Source organism: Dendroctonus ponderosae, unplaced genomic scaffold (assembly GCF_020466585.1).
Source record: "Dendroctonus ponderosae isolate FM_Combo_2020 unplaced genomic scaffold, Dpon_F_20191213v2 Dpon_F_20191213_9, whole genome shotgun sequence".
Classification (NCBI taxonomy): domain Eukaryota; kingdom Metazoa; phylum Arthropoda; class Insecta; order Coleoptera; family Curculionidae; genus Dendroctonus; species Dendroctonus ponderosae.
The window spans coordinates 4,354,506-4,377,468 of NW_026019116.1; the positions used below are offsets into that span (position 1 = coordinate 4,354,506).

Genomic DNA, 22,963 nt, shown 5'->3' on the forward strand with positions numbered 1-22,963 from the left:
CAAAGTACAAGCAAGGTTTTGAAAAATTCCCGAAAATTTCCTGGCCATGAGGTAAAATCGAAATGTTTTCTGCTTATAGAGCGGAGTTCGCCTAATAAAAGTCATACAGAAGTGATTTTTTAGTTTGGCATTTCCTGAGCAAATAAATGTTAAAATTCGCGAAAACCGCTCTCAAGTTTGAAAAGTTGTTAAAAAATATTTGCTGATGACTTAAATCTGAACACATAAATGTTAAATTTCGGCCAGAAAAATGAACCTCCGTAAATCAAATGCATTTTTTTTAATTTCTTCATACTTGTCTGAGGATGCCTGAAAATCGAAACGCATTATGAAATTGACTTTGCCATATAAAACACGTGCAAATTTCTAAGCAAATAAATGCCAAACTCCCGCATGCAAAAGCAACATCGTCAACCAAGTGCACCTTTGAGAAATGTTAAAAAATTCCTTGATGACTGAAAATCGAAACTTTGCCTATTTATGGAAGGGAGTTTGCAGTGAAAAATGTATTCAAAATTGACTTTTTCAACTCGCACGTTAAACAGGAAATACATCTTAGACTCCAGTCTGTAAAAAGCACCACAAAAACAAGACGCGGTTTTGAAAAATTGATGAAAATCGCCTGATTACGACCAAAAAAAAAACTTTGGTGCAATGATTGAAGGGGTTTTGCTCTAAAAAATGTAACCAATACTCACTTGGAAGCTTGGCAAATTACAGAGGAAATAAATTATAAACGCAGGCCAACAAATTGCCTGATCATGACTAAAAATCGAAACTTAGGGGAATTCACTGATCACAATTCTCTAGAAATTAATAATAAGCACCATTACACTAAACTAAACACATTATTAACCAATTATTAGTAGGATTCATACCTCGCCTTGGTCGAGTGCAGACGTTCTTGATCAGATGGTACCTAAGGGAGAGGGCGTGCTTGAAAACAGCCCCACAAAGCGAGCAGCTTAAGGCCATGCCTAAAATAAAATGGACTATTTAGACCAAAGTTCCATCAAACACCTTGGATCTGTTTAGTGGAACTAGAAGTGTGGTTAGTAAAGACATGAGGCGAACAAACAAACACATTCGAGAAACACTTTATTCTCTTTTTGTCACTGGTTCAGTTCAGACGAAGTTCAAAAAGCCCTGTACATCGTAGTGTCTGCGTACTATATGAGCGCTCACGTGCACTTTCTGGTACCCGGTATAGGAACAATATGGACAATGGAACTTTTTCTCGCGCTGGCATTCGAACTTCTTGTGCCGGTCCAGGTTTCGGGCATGCTTGTACATGCGACCACAATCCAGGCATTTGTGTTCATTTGTGCGGCCTAAAAACGGGCGAAAATTAGTTTAAAGTCGCAGGAAAATTGTGAAAGAACTTCCTGGAAGATGATAATGAGTATCAAAGTTTTTTGATGGCCTGAATCGGTCAATATCGAATAGGTTTCCCATAATTTTCCTTCGAAAACCTGTAAGTTGGCACATATTCATCTACTCACCTTGTTTCTTCTGTTCTTCGAAATACTGCGTATATCTTCAACCCCCCAAAAATACCGCAGCTTCTACCTTTTTTAAAATGTGTATCAAAACGTCAGGGGAAAATAAATGCAAAGAGATTCCGAGACGTTTATTGACACCACAAAGTCGCTTGAAACTGGGAGTTTGAAAGAAATATTTCTTCTGGGCGTTTTGCTGGCACGAGCGACCTGCATCTTCAGAGGCGGTTTGCTCGCGCAGCAACTCAAATTATGCAAGAACTTGGAAGATGAAATTTTATTCAAATTCCAGCTTAGGTTCATTTTTCAGAAGCTCTCAAACTCGATGCGGTTGATGCGACGGTGAAAAAACGCGCAAGTTAAAAAATGTGCCACTCGAAAGCCAAAAAAAGTTGCAAGCTCAAACATTTTTCCAGTATAAAAAAATAATGGGGCTTTCATTGGGCGAAATGTGAGTCAAACTTGATCGGATGTTGATTTTTCCGATGCCCTCAAAGTCGAAGATTGCTGATATGACGGTTGAAAATCGCGCAAGTGCACAAAGAAAAGTTTGCAATTCCAAGATCCAGAAGAGTTGTGAGCAATTTGTATCGGGTATAAGCAATGGAAGGAGCTTCACTTGGCCAACATTTTAATAAAATTTGTGAGTTGACTGATTTTTTAGCTGATACGATGGTTGTAAAACACGCGACTGCTCAAAGAAAAATTTGCAACTTCAAGATCAAAAGGAGTTGCCAGTTGAAAGTTTCACCCAGCATAAACCATGGACGAAACGTCGCTTGCACAAAATTTCAGTCAAGTTTGCGAGTTGACTGATTTTTCACAAGCACCCAACGCCAATGCTGCTGAAACGACGGTTTCCACTTACGCAAGTTCTCGTACAAAACAATACAACTCCAAACTCAAACGGAGTTGCGAGTTGAAATTTGTCTCCAGTATAAACAATGGATGCGGCTTCATTGATGCGAAATTTTAGGCAAATTCCGGAATTGGCTAATTTTTGAGAAGCACTCAAAGTCGAAGTAACTGAAACAACTGTCGCAAATCACTTAAGATCTTTAAGTAAAGTCTACCCCCCTCCCCCCATCCCTGAGGATACAAGAAGCTCGTGCTTGCAAAACGTCAGCAACAAATCCTTGTTCACCACGCCCTAAAATCCCTCAAAACTCACCAGTTTCAAGTAATGACCAAAAAAACCTGCTTCTATTGGCATGTCACTTGCTCTTAAAATGGCACCTCAAAACATGTTTTTTCAGGTTTCCTTTTAGCTTGCTGGCATACAGGCATCCGACGAATTGACAGAGGAATTTCGGCCTCATTCCACACTCGTACCGTTGATGATTGGCCAACGAGGTGTGATATTTGTACCGTTGACTGCATTTATCGCATTTGTGTGGAGCTAAAACGAAAAATGCGACCATCAGTGAAGTGAACGCGATTTCCCGAGAATCTTCAGGTTGATTTTCCGCAAAGAGTGCGAAAAAACCCTTGAAACCGTTTATTGACTTTATTATATTAGGCGTTACAATAATATATATTTTTTTAAATTAATACGACATTAAAACTAATTATATTTAGTGTGCTGGGTGACTTTTTTTCCTTGTGGTAAAAGGTTGCCTATAAATTATTGGGAATTTAAATTAAAAACTGTACTACTCACAAACAGTTGACAGTCTGAATTGAAGGAAAAATTCCCTCAAAGCCTCCAAAAAAGTCACCGCAACAACCGTTAAGTAAATGCTAAAATAACGTAAATCTTACGCCTACTTCCTACCACTACATAAACTAATGATTTGGGGGCTAGAACCCCTCGCGATAATACCAAACAAACCGAGCAAACTGTCGGCTCAACATCCAGTCAAGCCACAACCTTCCCCAGTGCCAAGAGTTAGTTAATGAAAATATTCCCCTATCTACAATCGCGCAATAAAAGCAAACACTCAAAGTCCCGATGGCACACCACAAACTGCCTAATTTGAGTCCAACTCGATTTTCACATTAATCGTTTCCAGCTCCGGCTGTTTCATGTACTTTTCCGGGAACTTCTTGCACACTTGCCGCTTAACATGGGCGTACCATGTTTGCTTCAGATCGAACGACATGTTGCAAATGTCGCAAACAAAGGGTGGCCCTTAAAGTGCAAGCTACTGATCAAATGTCCCTTGGAACAAATCGAATGCGACCGTACCTGGAACTGGTGGGCGTGAATGTTCGCATACCTTCCTCTTCATGTGGTATTCCAGGCCGGGCAGCCCACTAAACACTTTGCTGCACTTCTCGCACTGTAGCACTTTTGGCTCGGTTTTCTCTGCAAATAACACACAGATTGTATATTGGGGTTTCCCCCCCGCAAACTTGCTGATTTTGGAGGAGATTGACTTACCCACTTTCGGCTTCAAGCAAACGTTGTGCTCCAAATGGTAGCGCAAAGAGTTGGGATGCTTGAACACTGTCTTGCATAAGTGGCACTCCTTTTCCTCCTCCACCACTTCTGTAATTAATTGAGCGCAATTACTGAGTGAGCAAATGATCCCTAGAAGCTCCAAAGAAGCACTTGGAGAAACATGTTTAAACTTGAAGCCCCTGAAGATAATCGCGGTTTGAAACTGTCTGACTGAGCAGACTCTCTTGTCTCCCCAACATAAACAGAGGGATTTTTTGGTTGTTTCCATTTCTTGAAGAAATATTGAAAGTTTCCGCACCTTAATTTCAAGCAAGTGCTTTCCCCACAGCCCAGTGCCACAAAACTTACTGAAGACATTTGTTTCCCTTAAATTCACGCTCCATTTGTATTTTTGCAAATTTTAGCCAAAAAATCGCGCTAAATTCAACGTTTAATTGCAAAAGAGGAGCAGCGCACCCATAGGCCATCCATCAGCTGCCCAAAGTCGAACTTTAAAACCCTTTGAAAACTTCGTGAAAATGGTGACGGTTCGAAACTTTGTGAGACTGTAGCACGGATAAGAAAAGAAAAAACGGCATAAAAGTCCTCTAAGATGCACTTGCAAAAGTAAAGAAACGCTTTGCTTCGAAATTGTTTTAAAACTCCCTGAAATTGGTGACGGTTCGAACCTTTCTGCGACTTTCCAAGACTTTTTACTCTTTTCGATGCAGCAGATACGGATGGAAGACGCATGAAAACCTTCCAAGCTGCCCTTAGCTTGGAAAGATAAAGAAGCGCATTGAAAGGCCAAAAGTTCCAAAGGTGATCTTCCAAACCATTTTAAGACTCCCTTGCCCCATTCTGATACCATAAAAAACCCTCGCCCCTCTTCAATCGAAAGTTTTCAGATCTTCTTCACTTGTTCATACAGCAAGTGTCTCCTCCACGGAAGACTAGGCAGCATTTTCCTCTGTAAATTGAGGTTTTCCGACCCCCCGGTGACACTCTCAGGACAGTACCTTTTGGTTCCTTGGCCTCCCTAGTGCAAACGTTGTTCTTCAGATGATAAGTCAGCGAAATGGGGGCGGAGAACACCTTGTCGCATAGATGGCATTGGAGGGCCTTCGGATCGACTTCCTCTGCAAAGCAAAACACCGACCAATAAACCCGACCCGTTTTTAATCAAATGAAGGTACCTTTCTTGGGCTTCAAGCACACATTGTGAGTGACGTGGTACAAGAGGGAGGCGCGATGCTTGAAGGTGGTCTGGCATTTCTCGCAACTGTGCACCTCCTCAACTGAAACAATGAAAAATTAGCGAAAACCACATGCAGGCTGGGGCAGGATACGAACATTTTGGTTCGTCTACTTGTTCGCACACCCGTCTTTTCATATGGTAGCTCAGGCCTGTTATGGTAGCGAACACCTTTTGACACTGAGGGCACTGCGGAACCTTTGGTTCCTCTGCAAAGGTGCACTTTAACAATTGCCCTCAGCAATGGGGGAGAGGGTTTAACTAGAGGCGTACCTTTGATATTTTCACACACGTTGCGCTTCATGTGGTACTGGAACCCGGTGACGGTGGCGAAGACCTTGTCGCACTTGGGGCAACGGGGGTCGCTCGAGTCTGCAACAATCCTCACTAGATGGGGGGTCATGGGTTTCCTCATAATTTTACCTTTTTTCGGTTTGAGACACACGCGATGCTTCTCGTGGTACCTCAGCGAGGAAATGTGTTTGAACCCGGTGTTGCAGATGTTGCAGAAAATGGTAAAAGGCCCCTCCAAGTCCTCGTACATGTCCATCACCTGGCCACCTTCCACCACTGTTAGGTCCAGCATATCGTGCAGATTTGGGTACATGTCATCATCCGAGTGGCTCAGATCGACAAAATGCGCCACGGAGGAGTGGCAGGCGGACACTACGGGCTTTGGCCCTAAAAAAATCACTTCATGAGCATTTCCGGGAACGCTCCTTTATTGCACTCTCTAAAACCTAGTCAGCATTTTATGTACAAAGCAAAGGCAAGCTGGAAAAGGAAACTTAAGAACAATGGTCTAAAGCGTTTAATCGTTGAAAGGTTTTTCCGTGCTTGAGCACCAAATGGCGCTTGAGGTTACCCGGCTGGTAGCAACGGTACATACACATGGAGCACTCATTCTGCGGCTCTTTGCCGCACTCAAGCCTTTGGTGCGTCCTCAAAGTGCTTCGGTAGCGGTACTTTCGGCCGCACGTGTCGCATTCGAACCCTACAACTGTTTCCAGTTAATCCAGCAGGTTCTAACCAGAAGTTTGAGGGATTTAGGATGGGGTGGGAGGGTTCCACAGTTTTTCATGGACTCGCAAATGGGTGCTCAGCACGTGCTTGTACTTGAATTTTCTGCAGCAAACGGGGCAGTTAAACTTCGGCTTTTTGCCGCACTCGACGTTCAAGTGGCGCTGCAAGTTGTTTAGGCGATTGTAACATCTATTGCATTGATGGCATGTGAAGCCTTTACCTGGAATTAGGTCGATATTAGTATGTGCTGATGAGGAAAGCCAGGCAAATACTCTCAAAAGAGTGGGATTTTAGCGATTATTGATTGACATTTTTCAGTTTGTTTCGAATTTTTGACCCCACACTGGAAACGTTTCGCCTGAAAAAATGTCGTGCGTCTTCAACAATTGAATCAGCTTCACCCACTTTAAATTTCTGGAGTGTAGATTGATTTTTCTGAAGCTGCTGATACAGCGGTGGTAAACCACTTTACCGATACAAAGAAAAATTTGCAACTCCAAGCTTGCAAGAAGTTGCGACTGGAAACTGTTTCTAACTGTAAACAAAGAATGAAGCTTCAATGAGCTCAAATTTGAGCCGATTGCGAGCTTCTACTGAATTTTCAGCAGCAGTCAAACACGATGCTGCTGATACGACAGTTAACAAGCGCGCGCAAGTTCGCAACAAGAAAATTGCAACTTCAAAATTGAAAAGAGTTGGGATTCGAAACTTTTTCTCAGTTTAACAATGTATGAAGCTTCAGACACATGACATTCCAGACAATTTTCTGCATTGGCTGATTTTCCAGAAGCACTGAAAGATGCGCGGCGCTGCAGCTTTTATTTGGTTGAAAATCACACAATTTTGCGAACAAAAAATCGTCCCTTCAAAGTTGAACAGATTTACGATTTGAAACTTGTTTTCAGAATACGCTATGAATGAAGCATTACTCAGACGAAATCTGAGAAAAATCTGAGTCAAATTTAATGTTAGGCACACTTTTCTGAATAACTCAAAGTTGAATTAAAGGTAACAAATCACGCAAGTCCGCAAATAAAAAATTGCAACTCCAAACTCGAGAAGAGCAGCCAGTTGAAACTTTTTCTCAATAGAAATAATGAACAAAACTGTCCTCAGCTCGAATTTGAGTCAAATGCCAGTTTAGGCTGAATTTTCAGAAGCACTCAAGGCGATGGTGCTGAAACAACCGAAGCAATTCGCGCAGTTTCCCGAACAAAAAATTCTTGAACTCCAAACTTGATAGGAGTTACAACCTGAAATTTTTTCCCAGTATATAGAATGGATAAAGCTTCACTTAGAAAAACATTCCGATCAGCTTCCGAATTACACTGACTTTTTAGAAGCACTCAAAGTTGATGCTGCCGCAGATACAACAGTACCAATCACGCAAGATTATAAAAAAATTGAGTGGAATTCGAGTCTAGACTGATTTTTTGCAAGCACTTAAGGTTGATACTCCCGGTACAAAGATAGTACATTTTAGAAGCTCAATATGTTCCAAAAGCTGTTTGCTTCGAAGGTTCTGCTAAGAATCCTTAAGCGAAGCCTTAAATATGAAAATGAGGAATTTTTATTAGGAACAACCGATTGATGTTCATTGGCACATATTTTTCAACACTAGGAGGGGCGTAAATTGTCGTCAACTCGTCAATCCGTCGATGTTAGAATAAACATCCTTCAGCGTCTGTCCGCTTTTCAATGGCCCACCCTGTATTTTGCCATGACAGCCCATACAAAGTGGCGATTATCTGCAGTACTGTTGCTAAAGCTGAATACCTTTTTGTAGTATAAGGATTGATTTCACTGTGTGATTAAGCAAAAACATACAGGGTGTGCTATGCGAAATCAAAGGGATGCGCCGTGCTGGATATGACATATCCGTGTAACATTCGCAGATGGTAATTCAACGAAGTTTTTTGGCTGAATGCCTTAAAGCAAAACTGGCACTTAAACTGGGGAGCTTTTCCGCACTCGTAGTTCAAGTGGCGCTGCATGTTGCCTTTGGATTTGTACGCTCTGAAGCAGTTGGGACATTTAAATCGTTTTACGTTTCCCGAATTGTTCACATCTGAAACATAAAAACATAAAAAATCTTCCATGGCAAAAAACACCAGAATGTTGTGGGGATTATAAGACTAACTAGGTCAGGCGGTGTTTATTGAGCACATGGCTGCGCAGGTGGCCTTTGAAGTAGGCTTTATAGCCGCACTTGTGGCACTTAAAGGACTTTTCCTTGCCGCATTCGTACTTCTCGTGGTTGTATCTCGATTGGCTGTGTTTGTACGTTTTTGAGCAGCTTTTACAAGTAAACCGGGGTTTCTCTACAAAACAGATATATCAATTATACCAAATCAGTCCTTCAACGTTTACTATTTAATCAAATCAACATCTGCGAATGCACTCTATAAAAGCACTCTGGACAGTATCGGGGCAATTTCGGACAGTTCTGGCAATAAGTGGCCACTTTCTTCACTCGAGACTTGGGAATTTCGTTGTTCAGCTTCTTCCCGTAACAGCCGCGACAATATTTCCGGCCAGTTTTCGATGCACCGGGAATTCTGGATAAAACATGGCACTCCATTGGTTCGAATTTGGCTGGAACTTTTCCTAAAACAATCCACAGTTAGCGGCCACAAGCCACAGGAACTAGAGGGATGAATTGGCACGGGAAAACTCAAAAACGTTGAAATTATTAACGTCCAGTTTTGATTCCATGAACAGCTAGCAAATGTTTGCGCAAATTGAAATTTGTCTTGGATCGATGACGGCACGTGGACACTGGACAGGACATTGTGGCTTCTTTGCCGCAGAAATATTTCGTATGTTGATTCAATCCGCCTTTTCGCTTGAAGATTGTGCGGCAAACATTGCATTGGAATTTGCCTACAAATATTTACCATTTAGTAACAAATTTTTCAGGATTTCCAGGGTTTTACAGGAGGGAAAATGATATTTTTTAGTTCAATTGTTTTTAGTTTTTTTGGCTAGTCAGAAATCTTTTTGCCCAGTTTGTCCGATGTTTCTCCGAAGGTCTGCAAACAAAACACTGAACTTTTCCCAAAACGCAACCATTTAAAAAGTTTCTTTGTCCCAGCATAGACAATGGACAAGGTTCGGTTTACACCAAATTTCAGTCAAATTTGAGTTTGGACTGATTTTTCAGAAGCGGCTAAAGTTGCGGCTGCTAATGCGACGGGCGTGAAATCACACCCGTTGTATTTTCACAGAATAAAAATTCCGGCTGTAAACTCACAGAACTAGTGAGCTTTCTCTCAGTGTCCACAATAAAATAAGCTTTAGATGGGCGAAATTTCACTTAATACGGAGTTTGGCTTGATTTTTCAGACGCACTCACAGTTGAAGTTGCTAATATAACGGTTTGAAAGCAAGCACTTCTATTTGGACAAAAATCGTAACTTTAAAACCAGTAAAAGTCGAGAGTTGAAACTTTCTCTCAGTGTATACAATAGACCTAACCTCCCTATAGACTAAATTTGAGTTTTATTCCATGTCAGGCTAATTTTTCGGGAGCATTCAAGCCTGAGACTGCCGATGCGAGGGTTTAAAATCACGCGCTTGGAGTAAAAAAAATTTGCAACTTTAAACTCGAAAGGAGTAGTGAGTTGAAACTTCTCCCCAGTGGAAACCAGGAAACTGACTTCATGTACAGGAAACATGAGTTCAATTTCAGTGCAGGCTGATTTTTTAAAATTACTCAATTTGAAGCTGCTGATATGTTGGATGGAAAAAAAATTACTTTCACCAAAAAATCCTTACGCTAAAACTGAAAGAAGTTAGTAAGTTAAAACTTTCTCTCAGTCCAGAGTAGATGAAACTCAAAGTACATCAAACTTTAATCACATGAAAACCAGAAGTTGACACTGCTGAAACAACGGATGGTAACCATGTGCTTTCACAAAAAAGTCCCAAATTCCAAAATTGAAACAAGTCGCTTTGAAACTTTCTCTCAGTTTAGACAATGGATGGAACTCCACGGACACCAAATTTGAATCAAATCCGAGCTGAGGCTGATTTCTTAGAACCACTCAAAATTAACGCTGTTAAAACGACGGTTGGAAAACACGCACATTCACAAAAAAATCCGAACTCTCAAACCAAAAGGAATCTCGAATTGAATTTCTCAGAGTGTACACAATGGATGAAACTCTACGGAGACCGAATTTGGATGAAATCCTGGATAAGGCTGATTTTTCAGAAGCCAAAGTTGACGCTATTGATTCTACGGTTGGGAAACACGCACTCTCCCAGAAAAAAAAAAACAWAACTTCAAAACCGAAAAGARTACAAAAATGAAACTTTCCTACAGTGTACGCAAGGGATGAACCTCTAAGGTARCCAAATTTGAGTCTAAGTTGAGGTGAAGCTKATTTTTMAGRAGCACYCAAAKKTSAYGCTSCTGAWAYGACGACTAAAAACACACACTTTSAGAAAAAAAATACGCTCTAAAACTAAAAGGAGTACCAMAYTTAAACTTTCTCACAATAGATGAAAATCTATGGACATCAATTTTCAGTCTAATCCGAGGTGACTTACGGAGGTTAAGAAACGCACATTTAAAAAAAATCCGAGCTCTACAATCAAAAAGATTCTCGAAATTAAACTTTCTCACAGTGTACACAATGGATGAAACTCTACGGTGACCAAATTTGAGTCAAATTTGAGATGAAGCTTATTTTTCAGAAGCACCCAAATTTCACGCTCCTGATACGACGTTTGAGAAACTCGCACATTTATATGAAACTTTCTCATAGCATACACAATGGATGAAACTCTAGTCATACCAAATTTCGATTAAATCCGAGTTGTGACTGATTTTTCAGAACCTTWTAAAGTTTACGCGGTTGAAACAACGGCTGGAAAACACGCATGTTTACTAAAAAATACCAACTCTAAAACCGAAAGGGGTCCCGAAATGAAATTTTCTTATAGTAYACACAATGGATGAAACTCTAGGATRAACAAATTTGGCTGAAATCCGGGATGAGGCTGATTTTTCTGAACCACTGAAAGACAACGYTTTTGAAACGACGGCTAGAAAACAGGCACTTTTAGTAAAAAAATTCCGAWCTCTMAAACCAAAAGGAGACCCGAAATGAAACTTTCGCACACTGTACACAATGGATGAAACTCTTCAGRGACCAAACTTGAATCAAATCCAAGCCGAGCCTGATTTTTCAGAAGCACTCAAAGTKGACGCTGCTGATACGACGGTTGAGAAACACRCACTTTCAGTAAAAAAATCAGAACTCCAAAACAGAAARGAGTTCCGAATTCCAACTTTSTCACAGTGTACACAATGAATGAAGCCCTCTGGAAGCCAAATTTGCGTCAAATTCCATCTGAGGCTAATTTTTCACAATCACTCAAAGTTCAAGATGATACTGATATGACAAATGGGGTTGAAAAACACGAACTTTCACAAAAAAAAAATAGAACTCKGAACTTTTAAGGCGCAGTCAGCTGAAACTTTTTCTAGATGTAGACAGTGAATTGTTCTTTTCATGCACACAATTTGAGTCACAGGCGAGATCAGGTTGAAGACGGTTGAAAAACCCACACTTTGACTCAAACAAAATCCTCATTCTTAATTGGAGAAAAGCAGCGCATTGAAACTTTCTCGTCAATGGAAGCAATAGATGAGGCTCCACAAGGAACAAATTTGAGCAAGATTTGCGCTGAGCCTGATTATTCCAAAGCCCTCAAAATAGAAGCTAATTTTCAAAAAAGCATAATTGCTCTTTTTCCAGTTCACTTGCATTTATTCCACCCGCTGCTAGAGGCTTTACATGGGTGAATGTAATTTTCATTTGCAGGCAACTTGGTTTATTTGGTAAAAACAGCCTTACGTCTTGTGAACAAGCGCAAAGTGCCTCCTCAAAGAGTCACTTCTGCTGCTCTTGTATGCACAAAGATTGCAGTGATGAAACAGCTCGTCTTCATGCTCTTTTTCGTGCCTCTTGAGGTTGCTTTTATGCACATACCCCTTGCCGCACTGGCAAAAGTATCGCAGCTTGGCAGCTGAAAGGCAGACAAATACAAAACATTTCAGTCAAATTCCGTTCAAATAGTACAAAAGTTCATTAGAGTTTGGTGGAAAAATCAGACACAAGACTTGCGATTTTGCACAATATATTCAACTGACAGGTCAAGGGTGGATATATTTGCAGTACCTCTTCATGTGCACCTTCAGATAGAACGAATGCTTGAACTGTTTCTGGCAATGGGCGCATGCAAAAGAGCCCTCCTTCAGGCACTCGACTTTCAGGTGGCGCCTCAGGGAGCTTTTCAGCTTGTAGACTTTCAGGCATTGATGGCAGTTCCAAGCAACTAAAAATAAAGCAGCATAAATCTAGCGCCGAGTTTGAGTGGATTGAGAAATGGTTGAGGAAGGAAACGCAAGTTTAAGTGCCGTTCTGAGTGTGCCGCAGCAGCATGTGCCGCTTGAGGCTGTGAATGCGCTTAGTCGAGTAAGAGCACAAAGTGCACCCGTGGTTGTTCGGTTTGCCACAATCGAACCTCAAGTGGCAGTACAGCGAGTGCTTGTTCTTGTAGTCTTTGCCACAGTTGGGGCAACGTACTGGAGGACCTGCAATTGAGGACTTTTTAAACATCTGCACTACGGAAATAATAAAGCGGCTGGAAAAAATCGCTTTATTGATTATGGGAAGGTCTTTTTCCGGCCACTAGCAAATTGCGCCGGAAACACCCTTTCAGGTGGATATTCCAGTTGGATTTCTGATGGAACAGTCGGCCGCAAACTTGGCACTGGAACTGCGGCACTTTTCCACACTCGTACTTCTGATGCCGCCGCAACGTGCACTTGTTCTTGTAGGTGCGACTGCACTGGGCACATCGGTATGCGCCTGAAATAGAACAGAAACTTTGCAATTGTTTCCACATCGCATTAACCCCATTCACCACTAGAGCAGGCTTCAAGTTACTAAGAAAACACTTTATTAATTAATAGTCAAATTAGCGCAGCAGGATTTTATGTACATTTCGCATGTGGCTGATCAAATGAGCCTTTTGCTTCCCCGAGTACGAGCACAGAGTGCATCTGAACTGTTTCTCCACCCCGCATTCGTACTTTAAGTGCTTGGACAGCGAGGACTTGTACTTATATGTCTTGTTGCATCTGGAACAGTCGAACTGCTCTACAACTAACGGAACAGGCAATTAGACACGGTTTAACTTGATGGAACTTACACTAAATTGTAAACTATAGTCTAAATCTATGGTTGCCCTGCAGCTCTTCCGGAGGATCATGTCGTCTTCGCACATGCAAATTCAAGTGATACTGGTAGTGGAACATCTTGTTACAGAAGCAACATAGAAACGTCGGCCTTTTCATACATTGGTACTTCAGGTGGGTCCTCAAGCTCTTTTGGTGCTTGTAGTGCTTCGAACAGACGGAACAGACATAACGATCTACAATTGGAAAGGGTTAAACACGGTTTTTGTTCACTTTGGCTTATTAATCTCCGAAATAATTGCACAGCACATTTTTGACACACAAAATTGAACAACAAAAGCACACAATTGAATCAAATGTGAGGAACACCGGATTTTTCAGATGCACTCAAAATTGAGGTTGCAAGGCTGCGCAAGTTTGTTAAAAAAATGGCAACTGCTAACCCGAAGCGAAGAGTGATTGGAAACTTTTTCTCAGTTTAAGCGAAAGATCATGCGTTATTTAGGCCAAATTTGAATAAAATGTGAATTAACTATGAATTTTCAGAAAAACCCAAAAATGCGGATGCTCATTTGACGGTTACTGGACTTAACTGGACTTGACCCGCTAAAAAAATCAACTTTAAACCGAAAAAACCGAAAAAGSTGAAACTCTCACAGCATGAGAAYAGAATCKCATTCGAGCCGAATTTGAGTCAAGTGCGAGTTAGATTTGATTTTGGAGAATCATTTAAAGCTGAAGCTGCTRAAACGACGGATAAARAATCGCGAAAGTCCGCTAGAAAAAAATTCTAACTTCAAAAGGAAACACCGAGCAAATTSAAGCTTCTTCTTCGTRTCTGCAAAGGATTAGGCTCCATCTTGGCCAAATTTGAGTSAAATRTCGGTTTAAKCTGATTTTTACCGGTAAGAAAYCCCGAGAGTTGAGTCTGCTCATAAGACGTTAGTAAAATCACGCAGGTCCAGAAGCAAAAAAAATCCATCCGCAAACTGAAATCGAGGAMCGCTCTGAAACTTTTTATCTKCGTTYGCAATAGATGAGGYTTTTCKAAAAAATTTTCGACYAAAATTTCAGTCAAATGCGAGTTGAAACCGAATTTTCAGAAGCGGCCAAAGTTARGGYGCTTAGTTGAGCGRTTGCAACTAAGGCCATTAAAAAAAATTCTCCAAACCGGAAGAGAGTGGAAATTTGAAACTTTTTCTCGTTTAGGCAACGAATAAGTATTMACTGAGGCCAAATTTGAGTAGACGTGGAGATCAGGCTCATTTTCCATAAACACGCAAAGTTGAAGATGCTGATCGAACGGATGCAAAACTAAAGACGAAGACAGTGGAAACTTTTCCTCAGTTTGAACAAAACATCAGGTTTTCTTCAGACGAAATTCAAGTCAAATTCGAGCTCAAACGGATTTTTGCTTTAAGCGAATTTAAAATGCCCGTTTTTGAACCGAGTTAGCGTCGATACCAAACGAAAAACGGCAATCAAAAAAGCAATATTTAATTGAAATGGTAGGTATTATTGAACAGTTTTTTTGAGGAAAACCAGCACTTTCATCCCTCAAAGTCAATGCGGTGCATCCTCTTGGTGTGCGGTTTCAAGTGGTATTTGTGGAAAAACTTGACGGGACAATAAGGACAGCTCAGCGTAGGAGTTTTGCCACATTGGTACTTCAAGTGGTGAGTGAGATGTTTTCGGTGCTTGTAGCTGCGTGGACAGTTGGAGCATTTGAAGCGCACTAAAAAAACACACAGTTACTACTAGTAAAAATCCAATTCTAAAGCGGAAAAGAGGAGCAACTTGAAAGATTTCGAAAATGTGTATGAATATTCGGTTTGCTACCGACAGTGGACGAAATCGGAAGATAATAGCATTCAAATATAGAATCATTGTGGTCCATATGGCCAGTGCGGTAGTTTCTAAAAATGTAGGTGACCTTTAAGGTCACTTAGTGTGATGTAACTTTGTGTCACGAGTGTGAGGATTAGCGGGTAGAAAATGGAGGATGGGGCGCCAGCTTGCAGAAAGCTGCTAAGAATGATCTCTTATCTTTTCTTTTGTTCTTCTTTCTCAACCCTCTTCTCTCTCTACAATCTTTTAGCTTGAACTGAGCTTAGTTTTCCGACAAGCAACTGAAGTTTGTATATATAAGTTGAGCTGAAGCTTTTCGCTAAAGAAGCGCTTCAGATATGGAAATTCCAGTTCGGGCTTAAACTCATTTTTCCAAAGCTTCAATGCCCTTTAAATGACAAATTGTCATGTAAAGCGCATCGAGGAGCGTTTCGGGCAGATAAAGTCTCTTTTAAATCGGGTCATTATCAAAGAAAAAAACGACATTGAAAAAAATATTTTTTTAATGGAAAAGCCTTTTGGTCATTTTGTCGGAAAAAGCGACGTTCGACGCAGCTTCTTTAAGGTTCAGCTTCAAGCCCTCAACCTTCAATCGCTCAACATTCCCACTTCAACGGACTTTTTCAGGAAAATCGTCACTTTCATCCCTCAAATTCAATGCCGTGCACCCTTCTGGTGTGCGGCTTCAAGCGGAACTTGTGGTAGAACTTGATGGGACAATAAGGGCAGCTCACCGTAGGAGTTTTGCCACATTCGTACCTCAAATGGCGGACGAACTGTTGTCGGTGCTTGTAGTTGCGTGGACAGTTGGAGCATTTCAAGCGCACTAAAAAACCACACAATTACTACAGTTGAAGAGTATAACTTCTAAAGGGTCTAAGTGCCATATAGGGTAATTCAAAATTGGCGTCATTCCTCTGGAGGTGTTGTTTGGCGCTGTTATAGGAGTACAGAAAAAATAGTAAAATAAATTAATTGTTATTAAAAACTGAAAAATTTGCAGAAAACCATATCAGAAATACGGCAGCAATGTTCTTCAAGGTAATCTGCCTAATTAACATTGTGCAAATACCTGTTGATTTGTAATTATTTAAAACTCCGGTAACCATGGAATTATACAGAGTGGAAATAAGATAGACAAGGATAAACGGTAAATTCAACAAGATTCGTTGGACTGCGGAACGTACTCGAAATGTCAACCTGTTCTCATAATCTCGAGTTCTGCGGGGTTTGATGTTTACAAATAATCCATACAACACCAAACATTTGAATGGTTAACTCCAAACAAGGTAGTGCTTGTGTAATCTCCTTATTATCCACTCTTATCAAGCAGCTTCTCGTATTCAGTTAATTAACTCATGTTCCATTTGTATCTCCTTGTGCTGTGTGTATCGTACAAACTTGGTAGGAATGTAGCCCTTTCTCGATATTTATTTGGTGGAAGAGGAAATTCAAAGTAAGTCACAGTTTGACTAAATATTGTTGTTATTGACAAGGGCTATCCACCTGTAACCTGTTAATGACAAAAACCTTAATTGCCGCTGTGATTTTTTAACAAAAAATTGTAGAAGCATTTACGTGTGGGTCAATACAAAAAGCCTTTTTAAAAAAGGTCTTTATTAGAAGCAGGATACAAATGAACTATTCTCGCTTTGTTTCGAGTTGTAATTGTAACCTCGGTACATGTTCTTATCTTTGCTTAGTGTTCGATTAATTTATGCTTACAATTCAAGTTGCAAGAATGTAACTAAGAGAACTTTTTTGATATGAAAAATTTTCGTAATTTGAAGCAAAGATCATAATTTTTCTTTTTGAATGCGTAAGTATTCTAATATGCTACCAATTAAACATTGAACAATTTCAAAATAATGCTTAATAACAAAGTTGAAGTTCGATCTTCAACTGTTAAGATCTTCTAGAAATTTTCGAAATAAAAATTTTCAACATTTTCTCGTGCTCCCCAAGGGAACCTCTATCACCCCTTAAAAGGAATGACGCCAAGTTTGAATTACCCTGTATATTCAAAAATCTATATTTTGCTTGAAAACGGTCGTAAGTGGTCGAAACATGGTTTTATTAATATTTTGTATATAAAGTGTTTTTGTTGATTTTCTCAACTATTGGATTTTGGCACTTAGACCCTTCAGAAGTTATACTCTTCAGTTGTAAAATCGCGCGGGTGCGCCAAAAAATATAATTTCAACGCGAAGAAGCGGAGCAACTTGGAAAACTTTTTCTCAGTGATGACTTTTTCTCAGTAAATGATCAGGCTTCATTCAGGTCCAACCTGACTCCAATGCGAGAAATGTCTGATTTTTCAGAAACACTCAAAGTTGAAGCTTTGAAGAAAAGTTTTTCTCAGTGAAAGGAATGGATGTAGTGTTCCCCAAACAAAAATTCAATCAAATTGGAGCTCGGGTTGATTTTTCAGAAGCGCTGAAAGCTACGACTGCGAATACTGTAAAATTACACAAATCCGCCAAAAAAAGTCCAACCCAACTCCAAACTTGCAACGAGTAGGAAGTCACAACTTTTTCTCAGTGTAACTAATGGACGAAGCTTCACTTAGACAAAACTTGACGCAAAGTCGTGCATAGTCTGATATTCCAGAAGCACCGAGAGTTGAGTCTGCTCATGAGACATTAGTAAAATCCCGCAAGTCTACAAGCTAAAAAATAATTCCCTAACTGGACCTCAGAAACGCCCTGAAGCTGTGCTTGTACCCAATAGATGAGGCTTTGAGAAGCCAAAATTTCAGTCGAATGCCAGTTGAAACCGAATTTTCAGAAGGTCACTGAAAAAAATTTAAACTCCAACCCGGAAATGAGTGGAAATTTGAAACTTTCTCCGTTTAGGCAAGCAAAAAATCTTCGCGCAGGTCAAATTTGAATAAAATTCAGAGTTTAGGCTGAATTTCCAGAAACACGCAAACCCTAAAGCCTTTGCCAGTTGAACCTTTTGTTCAGGTTGAGCAATATGGGAAGCTTTCTTCAGACCAGATTCAAGTCAAATTCGGGCTTAAACTCATTTTTCCAAAGCTTCAAGACCCTTTAAATGACAAATTGCCATCTAAAGCGCATCGAGGAGCGTTTCGGGCAGTTAAAGTCTCTTTTGAATCGAGTCATTGTCAAAGAAAAAAACGACAATATTAAAAATAATATTTTTATTGAAAAGTCGCGTTTGAGGAAAACCAGCACTTTCATTTCCTGGGGTGCGCCGTCCTGGTGTGCAAGTACAACTCAAAGTTGAAGTGGAACTTCTTGGGACAAAAAGTACAGTTCGCTGTAGGAGGTTTGCCACATTGGTACTTCAAGTGCTGATTGAGATGTTTTCGATGCTTGTAGTTGCGTGGACAATTCGAACACCTGAAGCGCTCTAAAAAACCACACAGTCAGTCGCAAATTCGCTCACTGGAAGCAGTTTTATTTAATCAATTAACAGTTTAAAATTATAGCACTCCTTTGCTTTGATGGAGTTTCATGTGCCTGTTGAAGTTGAAACGCAAATTCGTCCTGTACACGCACTGATTGATCGGGCAGGAGAATTTACTTCTCGTGGTTGATGGGCAGTTGTATTTTTTGTGGGCGTAGAGCGAGTTGTAACGCGTGTAGCCCATGCTACAGTGTTCACATTTGTACGCGTACACTATAAGAAACACTAAATTAGATCAAAGGAGTTAAGGTTTCACATGCACCTATAGGAAAAAATCAATTTCTAACTAGTTAATGCCGGATGAAATGAAACGCTTTAAAGCAAAACCAAATGATTCAAGCGGTTTTATTTAGTTTGCTGAAGACTTTGCAGGCAACGGTGCTTATATGCCGGACCAGAGTGTGCTTGTGCCTGAACTTCCTCAAGCAACGCCCACATTGGTGTCGCGGCTCAGTGCCGCACTCCAGTTGAATGTGTCTATTGAGATGGGCTTTTTGCTTGTACGATCGGTCGCATTTGGTGCAACCCCACCGTTCTGAAAAATTAAACACCGTTTAAGTTGGATCTGAAATAAGTCTCTGCCGGCAATTGCATAAGATCGCACGTATAATTATTATAATATATTAAAGATTACAATCATGCTGGGACATATTATGGCGGTGCCGCAGGTGCGACTTAAGATCCCCTTTCCTGAAACAGGCATGCGAACAAATGTAACATTGAAATGTTGGCTCCTTCTGGCACACGTAGGTTAAGTGGTGGCGTAAGGAGCCCTTCCACTTGTACAGTCGGCCGCACTTTGGGCATTTGAAACCTAAAAACCGATAATTAATGCGACAATCACGCAATGCATTCACATCGCAACTGCGGCGAGTTAGTGAGCGGAAAGCATGCTGGTAGTTCAAGCTTTATGCAGGCGGGGCTAAATTAGTTCGGCTGAGAAAACCTACTATATGCTTATATGCAAACACTCTCATTACAATTGTGACAGTTTTGAGTGTTTTTCTTCGAAATTGAAGGTCTGGTGCGTTTTAGTAAAGCTTGAAGTTAGGGCAATGTTGTTTTCTCAGCCTCAACTTTGGAGGCTTTGGCAAATTCAACCAACAATGGGATTACACTCAAATTTTGTCCGCGTGAACTCTTGTCTTTTGCCTATAGATGGCAAAAGTTTAAACTCTCTAGGCCCTTCGGGTAGAGAGTGGGAGTTTTTCAAAAACGAGCGTGCATGACTTGCAGCTTCAGCTTTGGGCGCTCGTCAAAAATCAGCAGATGTTCAAACTTGACTCAAATTTTATTTATGTAAAGCTTTGTCCTTTGTTTACACCCAGAAAAGTTTTCGCTCACCATTTCTGGAGGTTTCAGAGTCGAGTGTTTTTTTAAGTGAGCGTGCGTGATTTTACAACTCTCCAATCCGGCTGTGGGTGTTTCAAACAATCAACCAAAGACTGACGTGAATTAAAACTCGCTCCGAGTGAAGCTTTGTCATTTGTCTACACAGAGGAAAAGTTTCATTTTGGTACGCGTTGCAGATTTAAAGTAGGGATTTTTTTTCGGAGGACTTTCATGGATGTCTCATGGATTTAGCGATCGCCTCATCAGCACCCGATCTTCGGATTTTTGTGGAAAATCACCTTAAACTCATATTGGATTCAAATTCCAGCCAGTCAATACAAAGGTTGATTCTTTGCTTACACGGAGAAACATTTTTCGCGCACTACTCCGGAAAACTTGACTTGATGCAAGTGAACTGAACTTGCACGATTTTGAAACCGTCAATCCAAGCGCTTCAGTTTTGGATGCTTCTGATAAATCTTTCTAAGACCAAAGTTCACTGAAACTTGGTGTGAGTAAAGCTTTATCATTTATAATTAAATTCATTCCTGGGTTTCAGTCATTTATTGTCTCTATTTGCCAATCAAAATACGTTTCGGTGTATTTTTCCACCGTATTTTGCACACCGAAACGTATTTTGATTGATAAATAGAGACAATAAATGACTGAAACCCAGGAATGAATTTGATTTGGAATTGAAACACAGTCAGGAAAGTATATACAATTTATCATTTATATACACCGAGAAAAAGTTTCAAGTTCTCCTTGGAAGATTGGAGTAGCAATTTTTTCGAGGCTTGCATGAACGCGTTATCGACTTAGGCGATCGCCTGAGCAGCAACCTGATTTTCGTATGCCTCTGAAAAATCAGCCTATGCTCAAAATTTCCCCAAATTTTCCCCATATAAACTTTCGTTCGTTGTTTATACTGCGAAAAAGTTTCCGCTCACTACCTCTTGAGGGTTAAGCGCTGGAACTTTTTAAAAGTGGGGTCGCATGGTTTTACAACGGCCCAGTGAGTAGCTTCAGCTTTGGGTGTTGCTGAAAAAAAGTTTGTCATTTGTGTACACTGAAAAAAGTTGCATGTTGGTAGGCCTTGCAGATTTGGAGTAGGAACTGGTTTCAGAGTACTTGCATGGGCGTTTTATCGACGCCTGAGCAACAACCCGACCTTCGGATGCTTCTGAAAAATCATCCTCAACCTCATTGCACTCAATTTCTCGTCATATGAAGCCTAATTCATTGTTTACACTAAGAAAAAAACTCACTTGCCCTTTTTGGTTTGGAGATAAAACGGTTAAAAGTGAACTGAGTCCCGTTTTATTAAGATCTTCAGCTCGGTTGCTTCTGAAAAATCTGCCTACTGTTCAAGTTGACTCAACCTCGGTGTGAGTGAGGCCTCATCATTTGTTTACACTGAGAAAAAGTTTCCACTTGGAACTCCTTCCGAATTTGAAGCTGCAAGTTTTTGTCTGAGAAATTACATGCCCGAATTAATGACTTTCGCTTGATCACTAAGCTGATTTTCAAATGCCGCTGCAATATCAGCCTAAGCTGAAGTTTGCGTCAAATTCTCTCATTATAAACTTTGATTGTTTGTTTACATCGAGGAAAAGTTTCCACACGCTACTCCTTGAGGATTAGGAGCTTGGCATTTTTGAAAGTCGCGTAATTTTTGAATCAAAGCCACTCAAATTCTGTCAAAGTGAATCTTTATTCCCTGGTTGCACTCACTCACATAAAACCCACCTGGAAGCCGAACTTTCCACACAAAAAATCCTTTTACTGCTTTAGACTACAGGCCCGACTGTGTGCCACGATTGGACATGCTTTTTGAGATTTCCTTTGTGCTTGGACTTGTAGGAACAAAAGCAGCACTGAAAAGTTGGCTCTTTTCCGCACTCAAATCGCTGGTGCGTTTTGAGTGAGGATGAATGGCGGTACTTTTTGAAGCATTGAGTGCACGAGAATAGCATACCTAAAAACCCGCAAATTCAAAACAGAACTTTGCACTTGGGCTGGGGATTTTAGCTACAGACAAACAGCTACAGCAAACAGTGGTTAGTGGTTTAATTGGGTTAGAAAAGTTGCTGGCATTGGCTGATTTTCAGGTGGATGTTGTAGTCGAAGCCTCTTTTAAACTTTTTGCCGCATATGCAGGCAAATCGCGGTTTCAAGCCGCATTCGAAGTGCAAATGGCGTATCAAGTTGGTCTTTTGCCTGTAAGATTTGCCGCACTTGTTGCATGGATATCTGCCCTGGTCGTTTGCCTTGTACTTGCTGGCTTGGAAACCTACAAAAAACATTGCGGATGAACGAAATGACCTTTAATCCCTTACACTGGAGTTACTTATTACATTTATTATTTATTAACCAATCAATAAAGCCTACACTACTAAACACGTTTATTGGTTGCCCGCATCGGCGTCACTATACAGAAACTTGTAAATATTCTTGGAGAAATTGGCGTAATCCTCCTTGTGGTTAACGCGGACATGGTCCAGCAGGATGTACTTCCTTCTGGCCGCATAGTTGCAATACAAGCAGGAAAACGAGGGCTTTTTGTTGCACTCGTAGCGCATGTGGCGGTTCAACGTGTGCCGATATTTGTATTTCCGGTTACATTGCGGACAGACGGACTTTCCCTTGACCGTGGCAGGACGACCTAAAGCACACAAACAGTACACACAACGGCCCACCCATGAGTCCTGCATGCAAAGCAACACAGATGCAACCAAACAACGACAAAAATGCAGTCAAAAGTTGTTGGCAAAGTTTCGTTTCAGTTCGGCCACGTCCATTTTGCCTTTGTGTCTGGCCTCGATGTGCAGCTGCAAGTGGTGCTTCCTCCTCGATTTGTGCTCGCAAAACGGACACTCGAAGCTCTTCGTAATGCCGCAGTCGAATCGCACATGCGACCATAAAGACTGCGGATGTCTGTACGATTTTCCGCAGGAATTGCATTTGTGTCCTTAAAA

At 40.8% G+C, this 22,963-nt stretch overlaps 1 protein-coding gene and 1 long non-coding RNA gene across 3 annotated transcripts in view; one reads left to right on the forward strand and one right to left on the reverse strand.

The window, feature by feature from the left end:
• Nucleotides 1–1,152: 1,152 nt before the first annotated feature.
• On the forward strand, nucleotides 1,153–3,050 carry LOC125505614. The gene is made up of 2 exons (XR_007282276.1): nucleotides 1,153–1,474; nucleotides 2,756–3,050. It is a non-coding gene; the product is annotated as an uncharacterized LOC125505614 (long non-coding RNA).
• The window catches only part of LOC109541705 (longitudinals lacking protein, isoforms J/P/Q/S/Z), a 167,603-nt gene continuing 147,622 nt past the window's right edge, over nucleotides 2,983–22,963 (reverse strand). The window contains exons 6-13 of one of the 2 annotated variants that reach the window (XM_019910630.2): nucleotides 5,561–5,818; nucleotides 5,411–5,509; nucleotides 5,236–5,346; nucleotides 5,079–5,180; nucleotides 4,902–5,021; nucleotides 3,883–3,990; nucleotides 3,688–3,807; nucleotides 2,983–3,630 (exon numbers count right to left, since the gene is read on the reverse strand). In XM_019910630.2, the coding sequence (XP_019766189.1) occupies nucleotides 3,470–3,630; nucleotides 3,688–3,807; nucleotides 3,883–3,990; nucleotides 4,902–5,021; nucleotides 5,079–5,180; nucleotides 5,236–5,346; nucleotides 5,411–5,509; nucleotides 5,561–5,818 (1,079 nt within the window). In that variant the 3' untranslated portion in view covers nucleotides 2,983–3,469. The remainder of the gene's footprint in view (nucleotides 3,631–3,687; nucleotides 3,808–3,882; nucleotides 3,991–4,901; nucleotides 5,022–5,078; nucleotides 5,181–5,235; nucleotides 5,347–5,410; nucleotides 5,510–5,560; nucleotides 5,819–22,963) is intronic. The other variant, XM_019910632.2, reaches the window with a different exon arrangement.